This window comes from Oncorhynchus nerka, linkage group LG4 (genome assembly GCF_034236695.1).
Source record: "Oncorhynchus nerka isolate Pitt River linkage group LG4, Oner_Uvic_2.0, whole genome shotgun sequence".
In the NCBI taxonomy this organism is placed as follows: Eukaryota; Metazoa; Chordata; class Actinopteri; order Salmoniformes; family Salmonidae; genus Oncorhynchus; species Oncorhynchus nerka.
Genome location: NC_088399.1, coordinates 16,150,084 through 16,177,686, shown reverse-complemented (window position 1 = coordinate 16,177,686; position 27,603 = coordinate 16,150,084). Strand labels below are relative to the sequence as shown.

General features: G+C 42.2%; 1 protein-coding gene and 2 long non-coding RNA genes across 4 annotated transcripts; 2 read left to right on the top strand and 1 right to left on the bottom strand.

The window, feature by feature from the left end:
• Window positions 1-820: 820 nt before the first annotated feature.
• Window positions 821-8,616, bottom strand: LOC135571372 (uncharacterized). Its single transcript, XR_010463747.1, has 2 exons — window positions 8,329-8,616; window positions 821-1,528 (listed from the first exon to the last, which is right to left on the bottom strand). It is a non-coding gene; the product is annotated as an uncharacterized LOC135571372 (long non-coding RNA).
• LOC135570761 (uncharacterized) lies at window positions 2,744-4,360 on the top strand. Its single transcript, XR_010463599.1, has 3 exons — window positions 2,744-2,808; window positions 3,593-3,810; window positions 3,894-4,360. It is a non-coding gene; the product is annotated as an uncharacterized LOC135570761 (long non-coding RNA).
• Window positions 7,385-27,603, top strand: glipr2 (GLI pathogenesis-related 2). Of its 2 annotated transcripts, none has more exons than XM_029647661.2 (17): window positions 7,385-7,519; window positions 16,933-16,959; window positions 17,360-17,569; window positions 18,445-18,522; window positions 18,890-19,078; window positions 19,291-19,383; window positions 21,108-21,134; window positions 21,538-21,747; window positions 22,627-22,704; window positions 23,072-23,260; window positions 23,461-23,553; window positions 23,784-23,996; window positions 24,896-24,973; window positions 25,505-25,732; window positions 25,897-26,115; window positions 26,621-26,698; window positions 27,007-27,603. In XM_029647661.2, exons 1-17 carry the CDS (start codon window positions 7,501-7,503, stop codon window positions 27,177-27,179), a joined length of 2,202 nt encoding a protein of 733 aa, XP_029503521.2. In that variant the 5' UTR covers window positions 7,385-7,500; the 3' UTR covers window positions 27,180-27,603. The 2 variants fall into 2 exon arrangements, with proteins under 2 accessions (XP_029503521.2, XP_029503528.2); XM_029647668.2 differs by lacking the exon at window positions 7,385-7,519 and adding an exon at window positions 9,501-9,693.

The following is a 27,603-nucleotide window of genomic DNA, read 5'->3' as shown; positions in this document are numbered from 1 at the left end:
TAAGATAGGTCTGCTCAATCAGTGGCCCGCCCCTGGGAAGGGACATGGGCTTTAAAACTTTTCAAACACGCCCTCCTCTCCCTTCTTATATAAGCCCTTGACGACAATATAACCTCCTGTTCCGAGGATGTAGGATGACGGTCCTATGTCAGAATGGTTCAGATAATAACTACAGAACGAAGCCAACATCAGCGTGAGCTTTGGTTGCGAATGGTATGAACATTGAACTCTTATTCACTGCAGAAGTGATACCTCCTAGACGTTGAGTTAGCAACAGCAGATGCAAACGAGGGTTAGGAAGGAACAGACAGAGTATCCCGTCTATCACACAACGTATCCAATTGACCACCAGAGACATTCTTCAAAGGACTCGTTTGGGCAACATGGCCTTCCATCTACCACCAACCTACTGAAGCGCAGCTCAGAGTAAATATTTATTGCATTTTCCTTTTCCAAATGGGTGGTAATTTAGAATGCATAAAATACTGTATTTACGATAGCACATCTTTGGCCTTTGTTCCTCAGTCTTCCTGCTCCTTCACTCAAACCCTGCCCTTTTCTTTTGGGTAACAAGCCGTCATATCTGTTCTGCCCGCCAGGGACGTTTCCCTTTATGACGTAATTTGTAATCAAGTTATGATTTAATTATGTGTATGTGTAATTCTGTGTGATTAGTTAGGTATTTAGTAAATAAATGATTAAACCCAATTTTGTATTGCTGATTCAAATTGTAAGCCAGGGTTCGTGCAGATAACCAAGAATTTACAACTTTCAGATGAGACTGAATTAAGATGAAGATTAATGTTGACTGCTATTGATGTAAAATATTACTAGATTTTTAAGAGTTTATTCGGAAGATAACAGCTCTATAAATATTCTTTCTAGTTAATTACATTTACATGATTATCTCAATCAGGTAATAGTAATTACGGAGAAATAATTTTATAGAATAGCATGTCATATTACTTAATCCAGCATAGCCAAAGACACGACACCTTTGTACGACAACATTTTTGGTGGCCCACCATGGTTCCTGATGTCTCTGCATTCGTCACCGCCCGCACTGTATGTGTGCTCAGCAAACTCTGCTCTTCTCAAGACTACCTCCAGGTATCGGCGACAGGCGGACCGCCACCGGACCCCTGATCCCCGCTACTGTCTTTGGCAGAGGGTATGGCTGTACACTCGGGATCTGCCCATCCGAGTGGAGTCCCATAAACTTTCCCCCTGTTTTATCAGCCCTTTCCACATCGCTAAGATTCTTAGCCTCTGTATACATGCCACTTTTCATGTGTCCAGGATTAAACCTCTGTCTCACAGCCCTTTGTCTCCTGTTTCCAGGCCCACCCCTCTCCCCCGTCTCATTGACGGACATCCAGCTTACCCGGTGAGGCGCCTCCTGAGTGCTCGACCTCGGGGCAGGGGATTCCAGTACCTGGTTGACTGGGATGGTTATGGCCCAGAGGAGGGGTGCTAGGTCCCCGCTTGGAACATCTTGGACCCAGCCCTCATCGCTGAGTTCCACCACCTGCATAATAAAATGTAAATAATAAAAAATATTAAATCTGTCTGTTTTAAACTAGAGATATGTTTTTTTGCATGGGCTGCAACTCAATCCACCTCATCCGCCGATGTCAGCCTTCCGCATCTGAGGTGAAAACCTGTCTTCTTACAAAAACATCTGTAGCGTCTGAACAGTTTGGCCTGCAATGTGTTATGACCCCTCTATGGAAGGATGAGACTCTCACAAACACAATGGTGTTCTCCGTTCTGCTCTACTGCCGGTCTGCCAACTTAAGTCTGTAGTGTTCGAACAGTTTGGGCTACACACTAAAATGACCACTGTATGGAAAGGTGAGACTCTCATGACCACGTACATTGCTCAAGGACACCCACAAGCCTCACAGAACTGGTCTGAATGTAGCCCAGTACCAGTTTTAAAAAATGAATGGATGTATACACTGAGTGTACACGTTTTTTTTCATCAAATATTTTTTACATATATATTTGTTGACACCAAAAGGGGTTCAAAAATGTATTTACCCTTTATTTAACTAGGCAAGTCAGTTAAGAACAAATTCTTATTTAGAATGACGACCTACCAAAAGGCAAAAGGCCTCCTGCGGGGACGGGGGCTGGGATTAAAAATAAAAAATGTATTATAAACATAGGACAAAACACACATCACGACAAGAGAGACAACACAACTCTACATAAAGAGAAAGGGGAGGAAGGGAAGCACTACTAAGGTACACAATAGTACATTTTGGTAGATAGAAGGTGCTCTTTGGTAAAAGGGGTCAATTGGTCATCAAAAAGAAAGGAGGACCAAGGCACTCTAATATAATTGATTAAAATGCCTTTATTAGTATGGCATGTTCAATAGAAACAAAGTTGTTGTTTTAAACCGACGCGTTTCGCCTGCATGGCCTTCGTCAGGAAGTACAAAAAAAAGGAATACAATGTCCTCTTTTGAACAGCTTTTCAATTAGCCCTAATTGGAAGAGGGAGTGGTTACACAATTGATTGGACACACCTAGTAAGCAAAACTTTACACATTAAAAGGTGAAATACTGTAGCTATGTTATCATAAAAATACAACTCCAAACTAGAAGTATCAGAACACTAAAAGGTAGTTCTAACCTTAAATATGACTGGGAGAAGTGTCAAGAATAAGAAAGCTATATACCATAGTACACTAGAACACAGCAAAACATGAACAACAACAGTCTAACCATAGCTGAGGGCAATTGAGCAAAATGTCCACTAGATGACAGCAAATGAACCCATCACGACCCTACAGGAAGGGTGAGAAATCCATATCTTAATTTAAACCAGGGTATTTAGTGGCTTGTAGTTTGCAAATCGAAAACCTTTCCCTTTGGTTTAACTGTTTAAGACGGTCCCCTTTTCTAATAGCGGCCGGAATATGATCAATACCCATAGTTTGTAGGGAAGCAGGATTGACATGGTGTAGGGATTTGTAGTGCCTTGCCATGGGGTAGTCTTCATTGCCTACCCGTATGGCATACTTGTGTTCCGCTAAGCGGTCTTGAAGGCGTCTCTTTGTCCGTCCAATGTAGAACACCTTGCACTGTGGACATTCCAATCTATAGATGACATGAGTGGTTTTACAGTTAATGAAATGCTTGACGTAATACACCATTTAGGAAGCTGTGTCAACAAAATACTTCTTCTGTACAATATTACTGCAATGGTTGCAATGGTTACATTTAAAAGAGCCCCTGGGTTTGTGGTCAAGACAAGTTTTTTGAGAGTCACCCGGAAGATAACTGTGGACTAATTTGTCATTTAGGGTCGGACATCTCTTAAAGCTTATGACTGGTGGCTCAGGAAAGACTTAGCGTAGTAGCGTATCACTTTGGATGATTCCCCAATGATTTTTAATGATTATTTTAATGCTCTCTGCTTCAGTGCTGTATTTTGTAACAAAACACACTCTCTGATGTGTCACGAGGCTCTCCCCTTCGCAACAAGTTCTCTCTGTCATGTAATCCAGCCCTTATACCTGCATCTTTCAGGACCTGAACGCTGTAGCCCTGAATGCTGTTTCTTTCAACTTTACAAGCAGTGACGATGAGGATCACCCCAGACGCTCAGAGGCCAGCTCCTCCCAAGAAGGGATCAGGAAGAGGAGTAACGCAGGTTCCACAACAACTGGAGAGGATGCGGAAGAGGCCAACACAGAGGGGGAGGAAGAAATCAAGACTATCTAACCACACGAAGCAGGACCAGAACAAGGCTGTGATCAACATTTCTGGAGAACCCCTTTCTGATGATTACATAAGGGTATTGTCTAAAGGACTGTCCTTTGCCCCTACATGTTCAACTAATGAATTTAATACAAAGATTGACCTATTTCATTTCTACAGGAATCTACATCTGAAGGCCTGGTACAAACAAAGCCTCTCTCCAACTACAGACGCCAGTGTCTCAGGTCAGGCAGTTTCTGTTCCCTCTAAAACACATTTTTAGCCCAAGTCCACTTTTTTTCCCCTGGTTTAAATTAAGATATGGATTTCTCACCCTTCCTGTAGGGTCGTGAGGGCCTTCCTGTAGGGTCCATTTGCTGTCATCTAGTGGACATTTTGCTCAATTGCCCTCAGTTATGGTTAGACTGTTGTTGTTCATGTTTTGCTGTGTTCTAGTGTAATATGGAATATATAGTTTTCTTATTCTTGACACTTCTCCCAGTCATATTTAAGGTTAGAACTACCTTTTAGTGTTCTGATACTTCAAGTTTGGAGTTGTATTTTTATGATAACATAGCTACAGTATTTCACCTTTTAATGTGTTTCTATTGAACATGCCATACCAATAAAGGCATTTTAATCAATTATATGAAGAGTGCCTTGGTCCTCCTTTCTTTTTGATGACTACATAAAGAGAGACCTAAGACAACAAAATAGCAAGGCAGCAACACATGACAACACAGCATGGTAGCAACAAAACATGACAACAACATGGTAGCAACACAACATGGTAGCAACACAACATGGTAGTAGCACAAAACAAGGTACAAACATTATTGGGAAAAGACAACAGCACAAAGGGAAAGAAGGTAGAGACAACAAAACACCACGCAAAACAGCCACAACTGTCAGTAAGAGTGTCCATGATTGTCTTTGAATGAAGAGATTGAGATAAAACTGTCCAGTTTGAGTGTTTGATGCAGCCTGTTTCGTTAGCTGAGGCGAACTGAAAAGACGAGCGACCCAGGGATGTGTGTGCTTTCAGGACCTTTAACAGAATGTGACTGGCAGAATAGGTGTTGTATGTGTAGGATGAGGGCTGCAGTAGATATCTCAGATAGGGGAGAGTGAGGCCTAAGAGTGATTTTTATAAATAAGCATCAGCCAGTGGGTCTTGTGACGGGTATACAGAGATGACCAGTTTACTGAGGAGTATAGAGTGCAGTGATGTGTCCAATAAGGAGCATTGGTGGTAAATCTGATGGCCGAATGGTATAGAACATCTAGCCGATCGAGAGCACACTTACCTGCCAATCTATAAATTATGTCTCCGTAATCTAACATGGGTAGGATGGTCATCTGAATCAGGGTTAGTTTGGCAGCTGGGGTGAAAGAGGAACGATTATGATAGAGGAAACCAAGTCTAGATTTAACTTTAGCCTGCAGCTTTGATATGTGCTGAGAGAAGGACAGCTCACCGTCTCGCCATACTCCCAAGTACTTGTATGAGGTGACTACCTCAACCTCTAAACCCTCAGAGGTGGTAATCACACCTGTGGGGAGAGGGGAATTCTTCTTACCAAATCACATGTCCTTTGTTTTGGAGGTGTTCAGAACAAGGTTAAGGGTAGAGAAAGCTTGTTGGACACTAAGAAAGCTTTGTTGTAGAGCATTTAACACTATCCGGGGAGGGGCCAGCTGAGTATAAGACTATGTATCATCTGCATATAAATGGATAAGAGAGCTTCCTACTGCCTGAGCTATCTTGTTGATGTAAATTGAGAAGAGCGTGGGGCCTAGGGTTGAACCTTGGGTTACTTCCTTGGTGACAGGCAGTGGCTGAGACAGCAGATTTTCTGACTTTATACACTGAAGGTAGTTAGCAAACCAGGCCAAAGACCACTCAGAGACACCAATACTCCTTAGCCGGCCCACAAGAATGGAATGGTCTAGCGTATCAAAAGCTTTGGCCAAGTCAACAAAAATAGCAGCATTGAGGACATTTAAGGTTGCAGTGACACATCCATAATCTGAGCGGAAAATACTATAGACATCAAGAAAGCCAGTCAGTTGATTGTTGACAAGTTTTTCCAACACTTTTGATAAGCAGGGCAAAATAGAAATAGGCCTATAACAATTAGCATCAGCTTGATCTTCCCCTTTAAATAAAGGAAGAACCGTGGCTGCCTTCCAAGCAATGGGAACCTCCCCAGAAAGGAGAGACAGGCTTGGCGATGATAGGGGCAGCAACCTTAAAGAAGAAAGGGTCTAAACCATCTGACCCAGATGTTTTTTTGGGGTCAAGTTTCAGGAGCTCCTTTAGCACCTTGGACTCAGTGACTGCCTGCAGGGAGAAACTTTGTTGTGGGGCAGGGGAAAAAGAGGGAGAAGCATCTGGGATAGTCGCATCAGAAGGGGTGGGAAATTAGGAAATGTTGGAAGGGCAAGGAGGCATGGCTGAGTCAAATAGGAATCCTGATTTAATGAACTGGTGATTAAAGAGCTCAGCCATGTGCTTCTTGTCAGTAACAACCACATCATCAACTTTAAGGGACATGGGCAGCTGATGAGGAGGATGGTTTATTCTCCAGGTCTTTAACTGTTTTCCAGAACTTCTTGGGGTTAGACCCACAGAGAGAGAACTGCCACTTAAAGTAACTAGCTTTGGCCTTCCGGATAGCCTGAGTGCACTTATTTCTCATTTGCCTGAACGAGAGCCAGAGTATGCGTGTGCCGAGCCTTTAGCCAAATGCAATTCATGAGGTGGAGTAAATCTGCAAGATCACGGTCAAACCAGGGGCTGAAACTGTTTTTAATTGTCATTTTCTTTATGGGGGCGTGTTTGTTAACAATACCACTGAAAATTAAAAAAAAATAAGGTCCAAGTGTCTTCAACAGCAAGCTGATTCTATACCATTTTATATTTAATATCTAAATGACCCTTGTTATGATCATCTTAAAATAATTCCATCTGCTAGCTTAGTAGGGTTAGGGTTAAGGTTAGGGTTAGGGTTAAGGTTAGGGTTAGGAGTAAAGGGTTAAGGCTAGAGTTAACTAGACGTTTATGTTATACGTAAATAGCACCTTCTCAGAGATAGGTATACAGATGCATACAGATTGCATACAGGGTGGCTTGGCATACAGTATTATCTCTACAGTGGATAAAAATGTTACTGTAAATCTGCATTGTATTTGTAAAAAGACCCCTTCCTTCTGCTGTCATTAATGGCACAGGTACCAGTACTGTACTTAATAAAGTGTTACTGTAAACTACAAAGAATAGATTTTTGTGTAAATCCGCCATTTCAATGGACATTTTTACTGGATTTTACATTGGTTAGGTCGGCACTCTCTCCCATTTATTCAATTCCATGACCAAAACTGGTAACCAGATTTTCATTACAATTCCCTTTTTCTGCAAGAACGCACATTAAAGAAAATCATGAACTCAATAAAAAGGATGTTTGGACAGGAATTATAATTTTTTCATTTTTCCTGTAAACCTGGTTAGCGGTTTAGATTGAATACGCCGGACAACATCACATCTCAATAGGCCACTCTGTCACAACAGAATCAGAAGTATCATTGACTAACGTGTGTGTTGTTTTCTTGTTCACATTTTGCGGTGTGTTGCTATGAACAATAGAGGAACGTTCGCAAGTGGTGACTAAGCTTCCTTCCTGTGTGTCAGATGAGTGTACTCTCTAGATGTAGGGTGCAAAAGAAATCTGAATATACTTCGCTACACTCCCACCCAAAAGGACCAAGCTGAGGCTGCAGTGTCAACATGGCCCTCCGATTTGCAGGTGAGAGGTCTCCAACACACCTTGCAGATATGAATTACTTCTACATCAGCATTTATACACACACACACACACACACACACACACACACACACACACACACACACACACACACACACACACACACACACACACACACACACACACACACACAAACACACAAATGTAAGCGGTATGACAGGGTGTGATAAACTACTGTATTAACAATACAGGAACATTAAAAACACCCCTAGGGCTGTCTCAAATAACTTCCTCTTTTCCCTGGAATCCTTCATCTGTAACTTATTTACTGTGTGTGTGGCAGTTCCAAGAAAAATATAATTCCTTCAAGGTATAACCTCATTGAAGGAATGTCTGGTTGATGTTAGATGCCAGATTACAAACTGATGGCAGATCAAAACTGATATCCATATTCACAACAGTCTGAGTTTCACTCTGGGTCAATGAGTTAACATCCCAGTGAGTCAGAGATGGTAAATCTGGTGTATATAAGCTTAACATTTCAATGTGAAATTCACCAAAGGCTTTATGCCACTGTTATGCACCCATGTTAACCTAGATAGTAAGCCTTGAGTGTACCAGATAACATAAGTCAAATATAATCTTAAATCTGCATAAAGAGATGCGCTATTACAAATTTGAGTCACTCATTTCCTGTTTCCTGTCAGGAAGTTGTTAGATCCTGTATAGATCGATGGTAGTGAAATTTTTAATAGAAATGTACAACATGGAACACACAAAACAAACCCAAACACAGTTACATACCATTGCACATTCACCCAAATTACAACGTTTCTTATTTGTCTACTTACCTTGTAAGCAGTATGGACAGACCAGTGATATGGTTAGAAATGACTTTGGGCATGTATTTTAAAGGCGTACTATAATTTCCATTGGTTGTTGGTTTTATATGTTAGTAGTTTGATGAATGTAAAGTGTTCTTGGTGTGCACGCTCACAAAGCACTTCCTTAAACATCATACCTTGCACACATTTCCCCATACTTGGTTGACCACATTGAAGAGATTGGTGTCAATTCCAAGCACTTTACTCTGGAATACACTGTATCACTCCTCACCTCTCCGTTCCGGCACAAATAATAGGGCATTGTTTAGTTTCTTAACTGTTGTTCACTGTATGGTTGTACTGTTTGTTTGTGTGGTAGTGTTTGTTTTGTCGGTGTGATTGTGTTGTTGTGTTGTGTTTTGTTTCACCCACCTTTCGAATGGGTCTGTGGTCATAAAAAAACATTGCACTTATCGCAAGATTAGGGATGTTAACCCTGGTGTCCTCCCTAAATTCCCGAACCGGACCCATTTCCATCATGGCCAACTAATCATCGCCTTGATTCCCAATTGGAATATATCTCTCCTCACCTCTCCACCTGATAGCTTAAGTGCTGTGAGCGTTCTGGCACAAATTGTAGCCGTGCATCACCTTAGGGTGCTACACATTGGTGGTGGAAGAGGTGAGTTTCCCCCTTCCAGCACTTTGAGTATCTGGAAAAGTGCTGTATAAATGCACTCAGTTATTAGGTTGTTTTCTGTCCGTCACACCAAAATTAAAATGACCAATAACTAGTTAAGATTACGTTATAAATATTCAGCTATGCAGCGATACATGGTAATGTGTTGCTTTTCCAGATTCCTGCAATGACAGTTTATAGTAAGTTTTCCATCACCAAGCTAGAACATTATCAACATAATCGTCAGTGAGATGGAATTCCTAATGTAAGAGTGACGACACAGACAAGAAACAGCATAGAACTCATGCTGCAGGTTAGAGCTTGTATGAAGGAGAATGAAGGCAGATTTCTTCTTGGGATGTTGTACAGTTTAAATAGATGACCAATTCAATTATGTGCGTGTATGCATCTAGCGTGTGTGTGTGTGTGTGTGTGTGTGTGTGGGTGTGTATGTGTGTGTGTGTGTGTGTGTGTGTGTGTGTGGGGGGGGGTGTTCTTTTGTATTAATTTATTGGTAAATGCCGATACCTCTTATATGGAATCTCTCCTTCGATGGAATGGAGGATGGGTTGTCCTGCTGTACATATAGGACTGCGCTATCACCACACACAGCAATGAACAGAGAGAGAGGGAGAGATCAGTGAAACAACAAGAGAGAAAAAGAGAGAGAGAGACAGAGGAAGAAGTGGTGTATCACTGGGAATCTTAATAAGGTACGCATTTACATTTTTAATGTAACCTTTATTTAACTAGGCAATCAGTTAAGAACAAATTCTTATTTACAATGACGACCTGTCCCAGCCTAACCCTCCCCTAACCCGGACGATGCTGGGCCAATTGTGAGCCGCCCTATGGGACTCCCGATCACGTCCGGTTGTGATACAGCCCGGGATCGAACCAGGGTCTATAGTGACGCCTCTAGCACTGCATGAGGCTATTATACTTGCTGGAAATGTATTTTAGACTGACTGCATGTCTTAGATTTACTGTGAGTGAAATATAAATCTAAATAAAAATATGTTAAATGAAATATGATTACATTTAGTCAATTACAAAGTACATACATGGCAAAAATTGGAAAATCAATTCAATTAAACATGTAATCATGCAGTAAGAGTGTATTTTGCCGCCAGGGCTTGAGAATATATTTTACTAATACAGAATATAGTAATTATACAATAGTACCGGGATACCAGTGACAAACACATATTAGCAGTTGGTATTGCACAACCTAAAACTACTTATGTCATTAAGTTTTTATCTTCAATATTTTTGTAAACAAATTATTATTATGTTAGGCAAAAACAGTGACTACTTCTAATAAAAACAAATACAATATATTGGGTGTGTGAAGCTCTCTAGTAGTCAAAGCTTGTACTCTGCAAGATGAAAGACAATCGTGTAAAGTTCACATATTTATTTTGTTCTTTGATTCCGCATGGCAAGCATAATGGTGTTTGGTTACTTTCATCTTTGGCTATTGGACATTGTGTTTCAACGGAATGGAAGTAAAGAAGTTGGTTTGTGAAATCAGATATTACTGCCAGCTTCTGCTACCACTACCACTACTACCTTGACCATGACTGCTACTACTACTACTACCACTACTACACTACTACTACCACTACTACTACCACTACTACTACCACTACTACCACTACTACTACCACTACTACTACCACTACTACTACTTCTACCACTACCACTTCTACTACTACCACCCCCACGACCATGACTACTGCCACTGTTGCTACCACTACCACTACTACTACTACTACTTCCATGACCATGACTACTACTACTACTACTACCACCACTACTACTACCTCTACCACTACTTCTACCACCACTACTACAACCACTACCACTACTACTACTACTACCACCACTACTTATACCACTACTACTACTATAACCACTACTACCACCACTACTTCTACCACTACTGCTATTACTACTACCACTACCACTACTTCTACTACTACCACTACTACTACTTATATCACTACTTCTACCACCACTACTACAACCACTACCACCACTACTTATACCACTACTACAACCACTACCACTACTACTACTACCACTACTACACTACTACTACCACTACTACTACCACTACTACCACTACTACTACCACTACTACTACCACTACTACTACTACTACTTCTACCACTACCACTTCTACTACTACCACCCTACCACCATGACTACTACAACCACTACCACCACTACTTATACCACACTACAACCACTACCACTACTACTACTACTACTACACCATACCACTACTACTACTACTACTACCACTACTACCACTACTACTACCTCTACCACTACCACTACTACAACCACTACCACTACTACTACCACTACCACCACTACTTATGACCACTACTACTACTATACACTACCACCACCACCACTACTTCTACCACTACTGCTATTACTACTACCACTACCACTACTACTACTACTACTACTACTAATACCACTACTACTACTATAACCACTACTACCACCACTACTACTACCACTACTACCACCACTACTACCACTACTACACTACTTCTACTACTACCACCCCCACGCCACCATGACTACTGCCACTGCTGCTACCACTACCACTACTACTACTACTACTTCCATGACCATGACTACTACTACTACTACTACCACCACTACTACTACCTCTACCACTACTACCCACCACCACTACTACAACCACTACCACTACTACTACTACCACCACTACTTATACCACTACTACTACTATAACCACTACTACCACCACTACTTCTACCACTACTGCTATTACTACTACCACTACCACTACTTCTACTACTACCACTACTACTACTTATATCACTACTTCTACCACCACTACTACAACCACTACCACCACTACTTATACCACTACTACAACCACTACCACTACTACTACTACCACTACTACACTACTACTACCACTACTACTACCACTACTACCACTACTACTACCACTACTACTACTACTACTGCTATTACTACTACCACTACCACTACTTCTACTACTACCACTACTACTACTTATATCACTACTTCTACCACCACTACTACAACCACTACCACCACTACTTATACCACTACTACAACCACACCACCACTACTACCACTACTACTACTACTACCACTACTACTACCACTACCACTACACTACCACTACTACTACCACTACCTACTACACCACACCATACCCCCACATGACTACTGCCACTGCTGCTACCACTACCACTACTACTACTACTACTACTTCCATGACCATGACTACTACTACTACTACTACCACCACCACTACTACTACCTCTACCACCACTACTACAACCACTACCACTACTACTACTACCACCACTACTTATACCACTACTACTACTATAACCACTACTACCACCACTACTTCTACCACTACTGCTATTACTACTACCACTACCACTACTACTACTACTACTACTACTACTACTATACTTATATCACTACTTCTACCACCACTACTACAACCACTACCACCACTACTTATACCACTACTACAACCACTACCACTACTACTACTACTACCACCACTACTTCTACCACTGTTGCTATTACTACTACCACTACCACTACCACTACTACTACTATAACCACTACTACCACCACTACTTCTACCACTACTGCTATTACTACTACCACTACCACTACTTCTACCACTACTACTTCTACCACTACTACTACCACTACCACTACTACTATTTCTACCACTACTACAACCACTACCACTACTACTACCACTACCACCACTACTACTACTTCTATCACTACTTCTACCACCACTACTACAACCACTACCACTACTACTACTAACACCACTACTTCTACCACTACTACAACCATTACCACTACTACTACTACTACTTCTACCACTACTGCTATTACTACTACCACTACCACTACCACTACTACTACTACTACTACTACTACTACTACTACCACCACTACTTCTACAACCACTACCACTACTACAACCACTACCACTACTACAACCACTACCACTACTACTACTACTACTACCACCACTACTTCTACCACTACTACAACCACTACTACTACTACTACTACTACTAGCACCACTACTTCTACCACTACTGCTATTACTACTACCACTACCACTACTACTACTACTACTACTACTACTACTACCACTACTACCACCACTACTTCTACAACCACTACCACTACTACAACCACTACCACTACTACTACTACTACCACCACTACTTATACCACTACTACCACTACTTCTACCACTACTACTAATGAAAATACAGTAATAACAATCCAGGTACACTCTTAGGATTAGTGGTGACTTGAGGAACCCTGGAGATCCTCAAGGAACCATTGCTAGTCAATGGTTCATATTTGCACCTTCGGTTATTTGAGGGATTCTTGGAGGAATCTTTATTGGTTCAATGTAGCAGTGGGTTCCTGCCGGATCCCTGGAGTGGAGGCGTGGCTTAGTAGGGGCATGGCTTTAAGCTAAATCTTTTTGAGTAAATGTAGTTCTTAATCGTCTGTTCTGTTGTATTGTCGCCACATGTTAAGGTTGAACACTAACAGTGTTTTAGCTTCAATGAGGCTAACAGAGGTGTATATGTTCCTCAAGAGTCTGTGCAAATCCCAAAGTTGGAATAGTTACCACTTTATTACTGTATGTAATCAGCAATGTTAGTATGATTCATATTGTATTAGAATATGTAATATGCATAAATATTCAGGGAACATTATAATTTGCAGTGTACAAACTTAACATGATGAACAGGAATGACATTTACGGGTGACCAAAAATAACTATCTGAAAGCCATGCCTCCAAAAAGCCACATCTCCAATCTGCCACCTCTACAATATATTATTAAAAAAAGGTTCCAAATTGAACCCCTCCCATCACAAAAAGACTCTCGTTTGAACTTTTACACAGGGGTTCCTTGAAGACCCTTTCAGTGGGGTTCCTCAAGGAACATTTTTCAACCGGAAAGGTTCCGCCAGTGTGGCAACCCAAAAGGTTCTTCCAAGCACCTTTACTTCTAAGAGTGTAGATAATAATGATAGTTAGAAAATCTTTATTTAAAAAAAATCATACGTTGCCCACTAAGCTCTAAAAACAGATAGGGACTGTAGTGATGCCAGACTATAGAGCATGTCAGTAGAGAAAATACTTGTACCATTCATTCAGACCCACAACACTGGGCTAATCCAATTTCTCTGGCAATTCTCCAACAATTGAATTGATCAGCTGGTCTAGAGGCACTCTAATTGAGGCATGGAGGGTTAAGAGGAGGGTAACAGGAAGAGGAGCATTAATCTTTTGACTATGATAAGTGACGTGTGGACAGGCAGATGCAGAGGGGGAAGCAGTCTAATGCTCAACAGAACTATAGGGAAGGTTACTGTATAGGGTGGTGGCAGTGTGTGTGTGTGTGTGTGTGTGTGTGTGTGTGTGTGTGTGTGTGTGTGTGTGTGTGTGTGTGTGTGTGTGTGTGTGTGAATATGGGTGAGTGAATGCCGATGGTTGTCTAGAGGGTGGTGGGCTAAGTGGTGACTCACTCTACATTGCAGAATAATAGTGAGGACATCAAAACTATGAAATAACACAAATGGAATCATGTAGTAACCAAAAAAGGGTTACACAAATCAAAATATATTATAGATTTTAGATTCTTCAAAAAGCAGCCACCTTTTGCCTTTATGACAGCTTTGCACACTCTTGGCATTCTCTCAACCAGCTTCACCTGGAATGCTTTTCCAACTGTCTTGAAGGAGTTCCCCCATATGCTGAGCACTTGTTGGCAGTTTTTCCTTCACTCTGCAGTCCAACTCATCCCAAACTATCTCAATTGGGTTGAGGTCAGGTGATTGTAAAGGCCAGGTCATCTGATGCAGCACTACATCACTCTCCTTCTTGGTCAAATAGCCCTTACACAGCCTGGAGGTGTGTTTTGGGTCATTGTCCTGTTGAAAAACAAATGATAGTTCCACTAAGCACAAACCAGATGTTATTGCGTATCGCTGCAAAATAGTGTGGTTGCCATGCTGGTTAAGTGTGCCTTGAATTCTAAATAAATCACAGACAGTGTCACCAGCAAAGTATCCCCACACCATCACACCTCCTCCTCCATGCTTCACAGTGGGAATTACACATGCGGAGATCATCCGTTCACCTACTCTGTGTCTCACAAAGACACGGCAGTTGGAACCAAAAATCTCACATTTGGACTTATCAGACCAAAGGACAGATTTCCACCGGTCTACTGTCCATTGCTCGTATTTCTTGGCCCAAGCAAGTCTCTTCTTATTATTGGTGTCCTTTAGTAGTGGTTTCTTTGCAGCAATTCGACCATGAAGGCCTGATTCACGCAGTCTCCTCTGAACAGTTGCTGTTGAGATGTGTCTGTTACTTGAACTCTGTGAAGCATTTATTTGGGTTGCAATTTCTGAGGCTGGAAACTCTAATGAACTTATCCTCTGCAGCAGAGGTAACTCTAGGTCTTCCTTTCCTGTGGCCGTCCTCGTGAGAGTCAGTTTCATCACAGTGCTTGATGGTTTTGCGACTGCACTTGAAGAACTTTGAAAGTTCATGAAATTTTCAGATTTGACTGACCTTCATGTCTTAAAATAATGATGGACTCTCTTTGTTTATTTGAGCTGTTCTTGCCATAATATGGACTTGGTCTTTTACCAAATAGGGCTATCTTCTGTATACCACCCCTACCTTGTCACTGGCTCAAACGCATTAAGAAGGATAGAAATTCCACAAATTAACAAGGAACACCTGTTAATTGAAATGCATTCCGGCCTCCCGGGTGGCACAGTGCTTAAGGGCGCTGTACTGCAGCGCCAGCTGCGCCACCAGAGACTCTGGGTTCGCACCCAGGCTCTGTCGTAACCGGCCGCGACCGGGAGGTCCGTGGGGCGACGCACAATTGGCCTAGCGTCGTCCGGGTTAGAGAGGGCTTGACCGGTAGGGAAATCCCTGTCTCATTGCGTACCAGCGACTCCTGTGGCGGGCCGGGTGCAGTGCGTGCTAACCAAGGTTGCCAGGTGCACGGTGTTTCCTCCGACACATTGGTGCGGCTGGCTTCCGGGTTGGATGGCGCTGTGTTAAGAAGCAGTGCAGCTTGGTTGGGTTGTGGTATCGGAGGACGCGTGACTTTCAACCTTCGTCTCTCCCGAGCCCGTACGGGAGTTGTAGCGATGAGACAAGATAGTAGCTACTAAACAATTGGATACCACGAAAAAGGGGTAAAAAAAAAAAGCATTCCAGGTGACTACCTCATGAAGCTGGTTGAGAGAAATTCAAGCGTGTGTAAAGCTGTCATCAAGGCAAAGGGTGGCTACTTTGAAGAATCTAAAATCTAAAATCTATTTTGATTTGTTTTACACTTTTTTGGTTACTACATGATTCCATATGTGTTATTTCATAGTTCTGATGTCTTTACTATTATGCTACAATGTAGAAAATCCCTGAAATGAATAGGTGTGTCCAAAGTTTCGACTAGTGCTGTATATCGATATGGACTGTTCAGTATTTTCTTTTAGTGAAGAGTTATCACATATTTTGAATATTTACTTTTCCCCTACTCAAGGAAACCAATAATGTACATTTTTTTTGTAAAATGTATGATTTCCCCATAAATGTATATTTGCAAATGTCTGATGTATCAAGCAAGTGTTTTGAATGATCACTTATGTTGTCACACACACTCAATAGTGAGACCAAAGGATACAGGATGAAATTCATGGTATGAAACACAAGTAAACTCAACAATTACTGTGGTTTTTAAAGGTGGTGTCAAGCCTTCAAACAAACTACTACATGATACATTCCAACAGATAATCTTGCACGATAATTACTAATGTTGAACTCTTGTCTCTGTTGCAGTTCAGCAGAAGAACAAAACAATGACAGGTGAGTAAATATTTTTCCACTATCATTCCACTACATCAGACATTATTGTTCTCTATGCCAAAGGATTTATTTTTGTCCCTCCTTTTTTTAGCTTTTCATAGACAACCCTATTTACTAGCTACATCATTAACTAGTCTTGTTATTCTGTTAGCTAACCTCAATCAAACATAACTTCAATATTGTTGTACCTTGAAGGAATGAATATTTTCCTTTGAACTGTAAAGAAGTTTAAAGATAAATGATTTTGAGGGAAAATATCAAATGATTTCAGTCTAACTGTAGCTGTGAGGGATGTTTTAAAAATGGTTTTACTGCTTAGTTATAGTAATTGGACACCAAAATCTGTAATACCGGTTAACTTTTGTGTGTGTGTGTGTGTGTCTGTCTGTCTGTCTTCCAGACTGTGGTTTTGAGAGGCAGTTTGTGGATGCTCATAATGACTATCGCAGGAAGCATGGTGCCCCGCCCCTAGCTCTGAGCAGAGACCTGTGTAACTCCGCCCAGAAATGGGCAGACCATCTTCTGTCAATCAAAAGCCTGAAGCACAGCTCCACCAATCACGGAGAAAACCTTTACTACGCATACAGCTCAACCCCCAAAAAACCTGTTGGTGAGCATATGTCAGAAAAAAAAGAAAGAAAATCTAATAAATTCTTTATTGTGCAATACATTGAACATGTTACATCTGCTCCTGCCATGTCCTCTACTTCTCATCTTGTGTCTCCCTAACCTGCCACCCCTCCCCTACTGCTCTCTCCCTCTCTCTCTCTCTCTCTGTGTGTGTATGTGATTGTGTGAGTGGAGGCAGAGCAGATCCCCACCAGCTGCGATCTGTTCCATAATCAAGGCCTCTACAAATACTCAGCCCTGCCATTTCCACACTGCCAGTTTGTAGCCTCTGCGCAGTCACTCTGCGGTTCAAGCTGTTTGTTCCTGCATAGAGATTGTTATCCTGTTGTGCATGGTTTTCCCTAGCCTGACGCTGCTTTTCACTCCGCTACAGTTCCGTCCACTCTGACTCTGGTCCCTGCCTCCAGTCCCTCGTCTTGTCAGTCCTGCTTCCCTGCCCCGGACCCCCGCTCTACTGCTTACTTGGATTCCGCTCCGGAACTACATACCCTGCCCCTACTCCACTTGCCCCAGCCTCAATTCCTGGTTCCCTGCTACCCACCCGAGCTTCCCCTGGCCTGCACCCCATCTCCCCCAAGCTTTTCAATAAATACCTTAATTACCTTATCCCTGTCTCCTCGTTTGAGTCTGCACTTGGGTTCACCTGCTCCGCCCTGCGTAACAGAATATGCAGCAGAGCTCAACTAGTGGAAAGTACAGTATTGAATAGAGCCTACAGTGGATATTGTGTACACAACTTATCCTCTCCTTATTAACTAGCATATGCAGACTGATTTTGAGTGGATAATTTTCCTGAATGCTCATTTGATAACAAATTGGTTCCGCTTTGTATCTTTTTCTGAATGCACTTTAAAGGGAAGGATGCAGTGGACAGTTGGTACAGTGAAATCAAAGATTACCACTTCAATAAGCCTGGCTTCAGCTCCGGTACAGGTGAGATACACAATCTGCAGAATCTAGGGTAAGACAGGTGTGTACTGCATTGTCGGAACTAGAAGCACAAGCATTTCGCTACACTCGCATTAACATCTGCTAACCATGTGTATGTGACAAATAAAATTTGATTTGATTAGATTTTTAACGCCACCACAATTTTAAAAAAGTCATTTCTGGAGTTTAACCTTGCTAATGAATCACCCGTTTATTTGGATTCATTTCATAGACCACATCTGACTATTTCCAATCACTGACAGTGTCCAAATAGGCCTCCTACAGTACCTGTTGCTCTCCATCCACGACATACTGAGCGTATACATATACTGACTTCTATACTAACAGTGGCCCCTGCTGTTGTTTCCAGGTCACTTCACCCAGGTGGTTTGGAAGGACTGCAGCGAGGTAGGTGTGGGCCTGGCCACAGATGGGCAAACAATCTTTGTAGTGGGCCAGTACCACCCAGCTGGCAACATGTGCAACGCAGGCTACTTTGAGAAGAATGTCCTACCACTGGGTAGCTCCACCTCTAGAGCCCCCAAATGTTTCCCCACAGGTAACACATCATTGATTGGTTGCAATGATTGGTGAACAAAAAATGAAAAAGACAATTATATTTAAATCCCATACAACAGCCCAGTTACGATTGTCTCTCGGCAAATAAGCAACTACTAAAGATAAACTAGGTATTTCTGAATGAACCCATTGTATGACACAGCATCGGATACCTCAATCTCTCAACTGACAAATATATTTTCTTTCCTACAGCCGGAGAAGGAGGGGGCCTGAGTGTACCCCAGTCTAAAATTGCCAGATCCTCTTCACCTGCATATAAGGCTCCTCCTCAGGCGAACGGCACTGGTGAGATGTTTCAGTAAATGTCTCCCATTATGTAAAGATAACATAATAATATTGGATAGGTAGTAGGCCCAATTTTGCCCTCTGAATTTTGGCCATAAATCTTACAGCCATACAATCCTTTCAAGTCATCGCAAGTGTCTCGGTCGTTAGGAGTTGGAACAAGTATTTTAACTTAATGTGCAGTCCATCCATCCATCCGTCTGTCTGTCTGCTTGCTCTAAGACCTTGGCTGAGGGGGAAGCAGTCTAATGCTCAACAGAACTATAGGGAAGGTTACTGTTTTGTGTGTGTGTGTGTGTGTGTGTGTGTGTGTGTGTGTGTGTGTGTGTGTGTGTGTGTGTGAATATGGATGAGTGAATGCCGATGGTTGTCTAGAGGGTGGTGGGCTAAGTGGTGACTCACTCTAGCAATAAGCAAGAGACTTTGGAGGGATCTCAGGCTGTCACACAAATAACAAAAATCAATGAGTCTAGGTCTGTAATATGGTCCAAAATCAAGCACCATATATCAATTAAGATATACAGTACCAGTCAAAAGTTTGGACACACCTACTCATTCAAGGGTTTTTCTTTATTTGTACTATTTTCTACATTGCAGAATAATAGTGAGGACATCAAAACTATGAAATAACACAAATGGAATCATGTAGTAACCAAAAAAGGGTTACACAAATCAAAATATATTTTAGATTTTAGATTCTTCAAAAAGCAGCCACCTTTTGCCTTTATGACAGCTTTGCACACTCTTGGCATTCTCTCAACCAGCTTCACCTGGAATGCTTTTCCAACTGTCTTGAAGGAGTTCCCCCATATGCTGAGCACTTGTTGGCAGTTTTTCCTTCACTCTGCAGTCCAACTCATCCCAAACTATCTCAATTGGGTTGAGGTCAGGTGATTGTAAAGGCCAGGTCATCTGATGCAGCACTACATCACTCTCCTTCTTGGTCAAATAGCCCTTACACAGCCTGGAGGTGTGTTTTGGGTCATTGTCCTGTTGAAAAACAAATGATAGTTCCACTAAGCACAAACCAGATGTTATTGCGTATCACTGCAAAATAGTGTGGTTGCCATGCTGGTTAAGTGTGCCTTGAATTCTAAATCAATCACAGACAGTGTCACCAGCAAAGTACCCCCACACCATTACACCTCCTCCTCCATGTTTCACAGTGGGAATTACACATGCGGAGATCAAGAATCTAAAATATATTTTGATTTGTTTTACACTTTTTTTTGGTTACTACAAGATTCCATATGTGTTATTTCATAGTTCTGATGTCTTTACTATTATTCTACAATGTAGAAAATCCCTGAAATGAATAGGTGTGTCCAAAGTTTCGACTAGTGCTGTATATCGATATGGACTGTTCAGTATTTTATTTTAGTGAAGAGTTATCACATATTTTGAATATTTACTTTTCCCCTACTCAAGGAAACCAATAATGTACATTTTTTTTGTAAAATGTATGATTTCCCCATAAATGTACATTTGCAAATGTCTGATGTATCAAGCAAGTGTTTTGAATGATCACTTATGTTGTCACACACACTCAATAGTGAGACCAAAGGATACAGGATGAAATTCATGGTATGAAACACAAGTAAACTCAACAATTACTGTGGTTTTTAAAGGTGGTGTCAAGCCTTCAAACAAACTACTACATGATACATTCCAACAGATAATCTTGCACGATAATTACTAATGTTGAACTCTTGTCTCTGTTGCAGTTCAGCAGAAGAACAAAACAATGACAGGTGAGTAAATATTTTTCCACTATCATTCCACTACATCAGACATTATTGTTCTCTATGCCAAAGGATTTATTTTTGTCCCTCCTTTTTTTTTTAGCTTTTCATAGACAACCCTATTTACTAGCTACATCATTAACTAGTCTTGTTATTCTGTTAGCTAACCTCAATCAAACATAACTTCAATATTGTTGTACCTTGAAGGAATGAATATTTTCCTTTGAACTGTAAAGAAGTTTAAAGATAAATGATTTTGAGGGAAAATATCAAATGATTTCAGTCTAACTGTAGCTGTGAGGGATGTTTTAAAAATGGTTTTACTGCTTAGTTATAGTAATTGGACACCAAAATCTGTAATACAAGTTAACTTTTGTGTGTGTGTGTGTGTGTCTGTCTGTCTGTCTTCCAGACTGTGGTTTTGAGAGGCAGTTTGTGGATGCTCATAATGACTATCGCAGGAAGCATGGTGCCCCGCCCCTAGCTCTGAGCAGAGACCTGTGTAACTCCGCCCAGAAATGGGCAGACCATCTTCTGTCAATCAAAAGCCTGAAGCACAGCTCCACCAACCACGGAGAAAACCTTTACTACGCATACAGCTCAACCCCCCAAAAACCTGTTGGTGAGCATATGTCAGAAAAAAAAAGAAAGAAAATCTAATAAATTCTTTATTGTGCAATACATTGAACATGTTACATCTGCTCCTGCCATGCCCTCTACTTCTCATCCTGTGTCTCCCTAACCTGCCACCCCTCCCCTACTGTTCTCTCCTCTCTCTCTCTCTCTCTCTCTGTGTGTATGTGATTGTGTGAGTGGAGGCAGAGCAGATCCCCACCAGCTGCGATCTGTTCCATAATCAAGGCCTCTACAAATACTCAGCCCTGCCATTTCCACACTGCCAGTTTGTAGCCTCTGCGCAGTCACTCTGCGGTTCAAGCTGTTTGTTCCTGCATAGAGATTGTTATCCTGTTGTGCATGGTTTTCCCTAGCCTGACGCTGCTTTTCACTCCGCTACAGTTCCGTCCACTCTGACTCTGGTCCCTGCCTCCAGTCCCTCGTCTTGTCAGTCCTGCTTCCCTGCCCCGGACCCCCCGCTCTACTGCTTACTTGGATTCCGCTCCGGAACTACATACCCTGCCCCTACTCCACTTGCCCCAGCCTCAATTCCTGGTTCCCTGCTACCCACCCGAGCTTCCCCTGGCCTGCACCCCATCTCCCCCCAAGCTTTTCAATAAATACCTTAATTACCTTATCCCTGTCTCCTCGTCTGAGTCTGCACTTGGGTTCACCTGCTCCGCCCTGCGTAACAGAATATGCAGCAGAGCTCAACTAGTGGAAAGTACAGTATTGAATAGAGCCTACAGTGGATATTGTGTACACAACTTATCCTCTCCTTATTAACTAGCATATGCAGACTGATTTTGAGTGGATAATTTTCCTGAATGCTCATTTGATAACAAATTGGTTCCGCTTTGTATCTTTTTCTGAATGCACTTTAAAGGGAAGGATGCAGTGGACAGTTGGTACAGTGAAATCAAAGATTACCACTTCAATAAGCCTGGCTTCAGCTCCGGTACAGGTGAGATACACAATCTGCAGAATCTAGGGTAAGACAGGTGTGTACTGCATTGTCGGAACTAGAAGCACAAGCATTTCGCTACACTCGCATTAACATCTGCTAACCATGTGTATGTGACAAATAAAATTTGATTTGATTAGATTTTTAACGCCACCACAATTTAAAAAAAGTCATTTCTGGAGTTTAACCTTGCTAATGAATCACCCGTTTATTTGGATTAATTTCATAGACCACATCTGACTATTTCCAATCACTGACAGTGTCCAAATAGGCCTCCTACAGTACCTGTTGCTCTCCGTCCTCGACATACTGAGCGTATACATATACTGACTTCTATACTAACAGTGGCCCCTGCTGTTGTTTCCAGGTCACTTCACCCAGGTGGTTTGGAAGGACTGCAGCGAGGTAGGTGTGGGCCTGGCCACAGATGGGCAAACAATCTTTGTAGTGGGCCAGTACCACCCAGCTGGCAACATGTGCAACGCAGGCTACTTTGAGAAGAATGTCCTACCACTGGGTAGCTCCACCTCTAGAGCCCCCAAATGTTTCCCCACAGGTAACACATCATTGATTGGTTGCAATGATTGGTGAACAAAAATTGAAAAAGACAATTATATTTAAATCCCAGTTACGATTGTCTCTCGGCAAATAAGCAACTACTAAAGATAAACTAGGTATTTCTGAATGAGCCCATTGTATGACACAGCATCGGATACCTCAATCTCTCAACTGACAAATATATTTTCTTTCCTACAGCCGGAGAAGGAGGGGGCCTGAGTGTACCCCAGTCTAAAATTGCCAGATCCTCTTCACCTGCATATAAGGCTCCTCCTCAGGCGAACGGCACTGGTGAGATGTTTTAAATTAATTTTCAGTAAATGTCTCCCATTATGTAAAGATAACATAATAATATTGGATAGGTAGTAGGCCCAATTTTGCCCTCTGAATTTTGGCCATAAATCTTACAGCCATACAATCCTTTCAAGTCATCGCAAGTGTCTCGGTCGTTAGGAGTTGGAACAAATATTTTAACTTAATGTGCAGTCCATCCATCTGTCTGTCTGTCTGCTTGCTCTAAGACCTGGGCCAGTTCTACAGAGACTTCCTACGGGCGTGTAACAACCAGCGGATGGCACACGGAGCCCCAGCCCTCACACTGGACCCAGCCCTGAGTCAGGGGGCGCAGGCATGGGCAGAAACTCTACTGGGAGAGCGGGTGCTGAAGAACTCATCCTCCCCCCATGGTGAAAATATCTGGGCCAAGACGGGGTCAGCGGGCATCACTGCTACGGGTAGGGAGAACCAGGAGGACGGATGGTCTGCAGGGACACGGATTTCTCAATAGGCAGTACATACGGCGGGCATATTTTGAATGGTTCCGGATGGGGATCGCTAACCCTATGCCTAACCTTAACCCTTACCATAACCTTAACGTTGACGCTAACCTCACCAACCCCATCCCTCCAAGCCTAACCTTAATCCTAACCCTAACCAATTTCGAACCCTATGCCTAACCTTCGGATATGCCTAACCTTTGGATATGCCTAACCTTTAGATATGCCTAACCTTTGGATATGCCTAACCATTGGATATGCCTAACCATTGGATATGCCTAACCATTGGATATGCCTAACCATTGGATATGCCTAACCATTGGATATGCCTAACCATTGGATATGCCTAACCATTGGATATGCCTAACCTTTGGATATGCCTAACCATTGGATATGCCTAACCATTGGATATGCCTAACCATTGGATATGCCTAACCATTGGATATGCCTAACCATTGGATATGCCTAACCTTTGGATATGCCTAACCATTGGATATGCCTAACCTTTGGATATGCCTAACCATTGGATATGCCTAACCTTTGGATATGCCTAACCATTGGATATGCCTAACCATTGGATATGCCTAACCTTTGGATATGCCTAACCATTGTATATGCCTAACCATTGGATATGCCTAACCTTTAGATATGCCTAACCTTTGGATATGCCTAACCTTTGGATATGCCTAACCATTGGATATGCCTAACCATTGGATCTGCCTAACCTTTAGATATGCCTAACCTTTGGATCTGCCGGCTGAACATCCACTTCTTTCTCAATAAGTACATTCCCAGGGGATCCCTCAAGGTGTGCACATGTTTAATCTAATGTATGACTTCTTTCTTTCTCCGATAAGGTCAAGAGGTGGTGGACGCCTGGTACAAACAAGAGGAGAACTATGACTTCTCCAAACCAAGACATCAGGACAAAACAGGTAAACCTTTCAGCATTAAAAGTAGAAGACAAGTATTTATTTTATTTTATAAATGTAACCTTTATTTAACTAGGCAAGTCAGTTAAGAACAAATTCTTATTTACAATGACGGCCTACACCGGCCAAACCCGGATGACGCTGGGCAAATTGTGCTCTGCCCTATGGGACTCCCAATCATGTCCGGATGTGATACAGCCTGGAATCGAAACAGGGACTGTAGTGACGCCTCTTGCACTGAGATGCAGTGCCTTAGACCGCTGCGCCACTCGGGAGCCACTCGGGAGTATACAGTAATGTAATGTGCTACGCCAAAGAGGTCTAAAAAATAGCTCTAAAATTACACCTTGCTTTAAACGGTCATCTCTGACCACAGCATGTCATGTTTAAAGTCTGCCCTGCGTTGATATTTTCCTCAATGTTAAACGTATTGATAATCCAAAAGAATTTGGTGATAATTGTGCCCCATTGTCAATCATCGCTCCCTTTCTTTCATTTCCTCTCCCTCTCTTTTTCTTTGTTCATCTGTTTCAGGGCAGTTCACACAACTGGTGTGGCGTAGCTCCAAGGAGGTGGGCGTCGGCATGGCAAACGGTGGCACGGGGATGCTCGTGGTGGTGGCACACTTTAAACCGGCTGGCAACATCAGTAACCCCGGTTACCACGCTCAGAATGTGATGCCAAAAGGGTCGAAAATTACCGATAAGCCAGTGGAGGTCGTCACCTCGAGAATGCAGGCGTTGGCCGTGAACTCACTGTCAGGTGAGCAGCATCACATGTAATGTGAACTTTGTTATGATGCTTTATGACAGGTTTACGACATTGTTGTGAAGGCACTATGAGTGGGGGTGACAAAGTGTCACTCATACCTTTTAAAGGATTAATAAAGACTTAATATACCGTGTAACTCTCCATGTCCCGTATAGCCAATGAGCTTGGCCAGTTCGGCCGGGCTCTCCTGAAGTCTCTCAACCAATACCGGAGCCAGCACGGGGCATTACCTCTGGTGCTAAGCCCTGCCCTCACTAGGGAGGCCCAGGATTGGGCGGCTCACCTGGTGAGCATCAACACACTGATGAATAGTGGCAAAGGCCACGGGGAGAACATATTCTACTGCTCTGGCTCCAGCACAGCGACCCCTACTGGTGAGGCACATACCTGCACTGCACTGACATACAACTTATTATTTAAAAAAAATATATATATTTTACCTTTATTTAACCAGGCAAGTCAGTTAAGAACACATTCTTATTTTCAATGACGGCCTGGGAACAGTGGGTTAACTGCCTGTTCAGGGGCAGAACGACAGATTTGTACCTTGTTAGCTCGGGGGTTTGAACTTGCAACCTTCCGGTTACTAGTCCAATGCTCTAACCACTAGGCTACGCTGCCGCCCAATTATAAGGGTCAATGGGTAAAAAGAAAGTCAAGGGCCTAATTCCAATATGAAGTATGAGTATTATGAACTAACTCCGATACTGGATATGATGTTCACATAGTAGTCGACAATCCAAAGTCTCTGTCAATTGCCCAAAACTTTGGTTTGTTATTGTATGGGGTCGCAGGAAAAGGCTCTGCACAATGCTTGTAAAGTTCCACAAAAATGTGCATTCATTTATATATTGTCCTTCTCTTGCATATGAATTATAGGATCAGATGTGGCCGGGTCTTGGTACAAGGAGATTGAGAAGTATAACTTCTCATCCCCTGGTTTTCAGAGTGGAGCAGGTACGGTGTCCAGTGCCCTGACACCTCATAACAACACAATGCTTTTGATATATAACCTCAACCACAACAGTCATTGTACAATATAGAAAGTATTTTGTGAAAGTATTTAATCAAACTCAAAATCAGGAAAACAACAGTGCTCCCTGGCAGTGAATTTACCATAATCAATAACACCTACGACATGAAACACAATTCAAGTCCATAAGAAATGTTAGGAGTGAGACATGCTGGCCGAAAATGTATTGTTTTCTGCATTTGGTGTTTGTTTGAAAAAGAAAATCAGTTGATTGGTGGTACTCTTGTCCTAGGTAATTTCACTCAAATGGTCTGGAAGTCCTCAAAGCAAGTAGGAGTGGGTTTGGCGACCAGTGGGCGGGGCACGTTTATCGCCGTGGCGTTCTACGATCCAGCGGGCAACATCACCAACCCAGGCTATTTCCATGACAACGTGAAAACCAAAGGAAGCAATACTTTAGTCTGAGCCATATATATGTAGTATGTATGCCAGCACTCCCAAAGGTTTCTATAGGAACGGGTGCTTATCTGGGCAAACACATTGTTGCTGTTATCTTTGGTTGTTGCTATGATTTGTCCTCTTTTGGAAGGCTAAGAATCTTTTTTTGTTAGTTCATTGTTTTCCATAGATGGCGCCATTCGAATGCACCACGCAGTTGCCAGGAGCCATCAGTGTAGACAGCCGTTGCGCCGTCTTATGCGAGACAAACCTGACCTTAACTTTTTTAACTTCTATCTCAAATGATACCCTTACATTGTTATTTTCTAACCAACAACAGTAATTTGGGAAATCTGTATAAATGGCTTTTACGTTGTCTTAATAGGAAATAATTTTAATGGTTATGGGTATTTTTTCATAACTGCAATATAAAGGTAAGATTTTCACTGGA

Excerpts from the sequence above, each read along its gene's own strand:
- glipr2 (XM_029647661.2), top strand. Across the intron at positions 18,523-18,889 it reads TGGCTTCAGCTCCGGTACAG|GTCACTTCACCCAGGTGGTT; the intron begins GTGAGATACACA and ends TGTTGTTTCCAG. Across the intron at positions 23,997-24,895 it reads AGCGGGCATCACTGCTACGG|GTCAAGAGGTGGTGGACGCC; the intron begins GTAGGGAGAACC and ends TTCTCCGATAAG.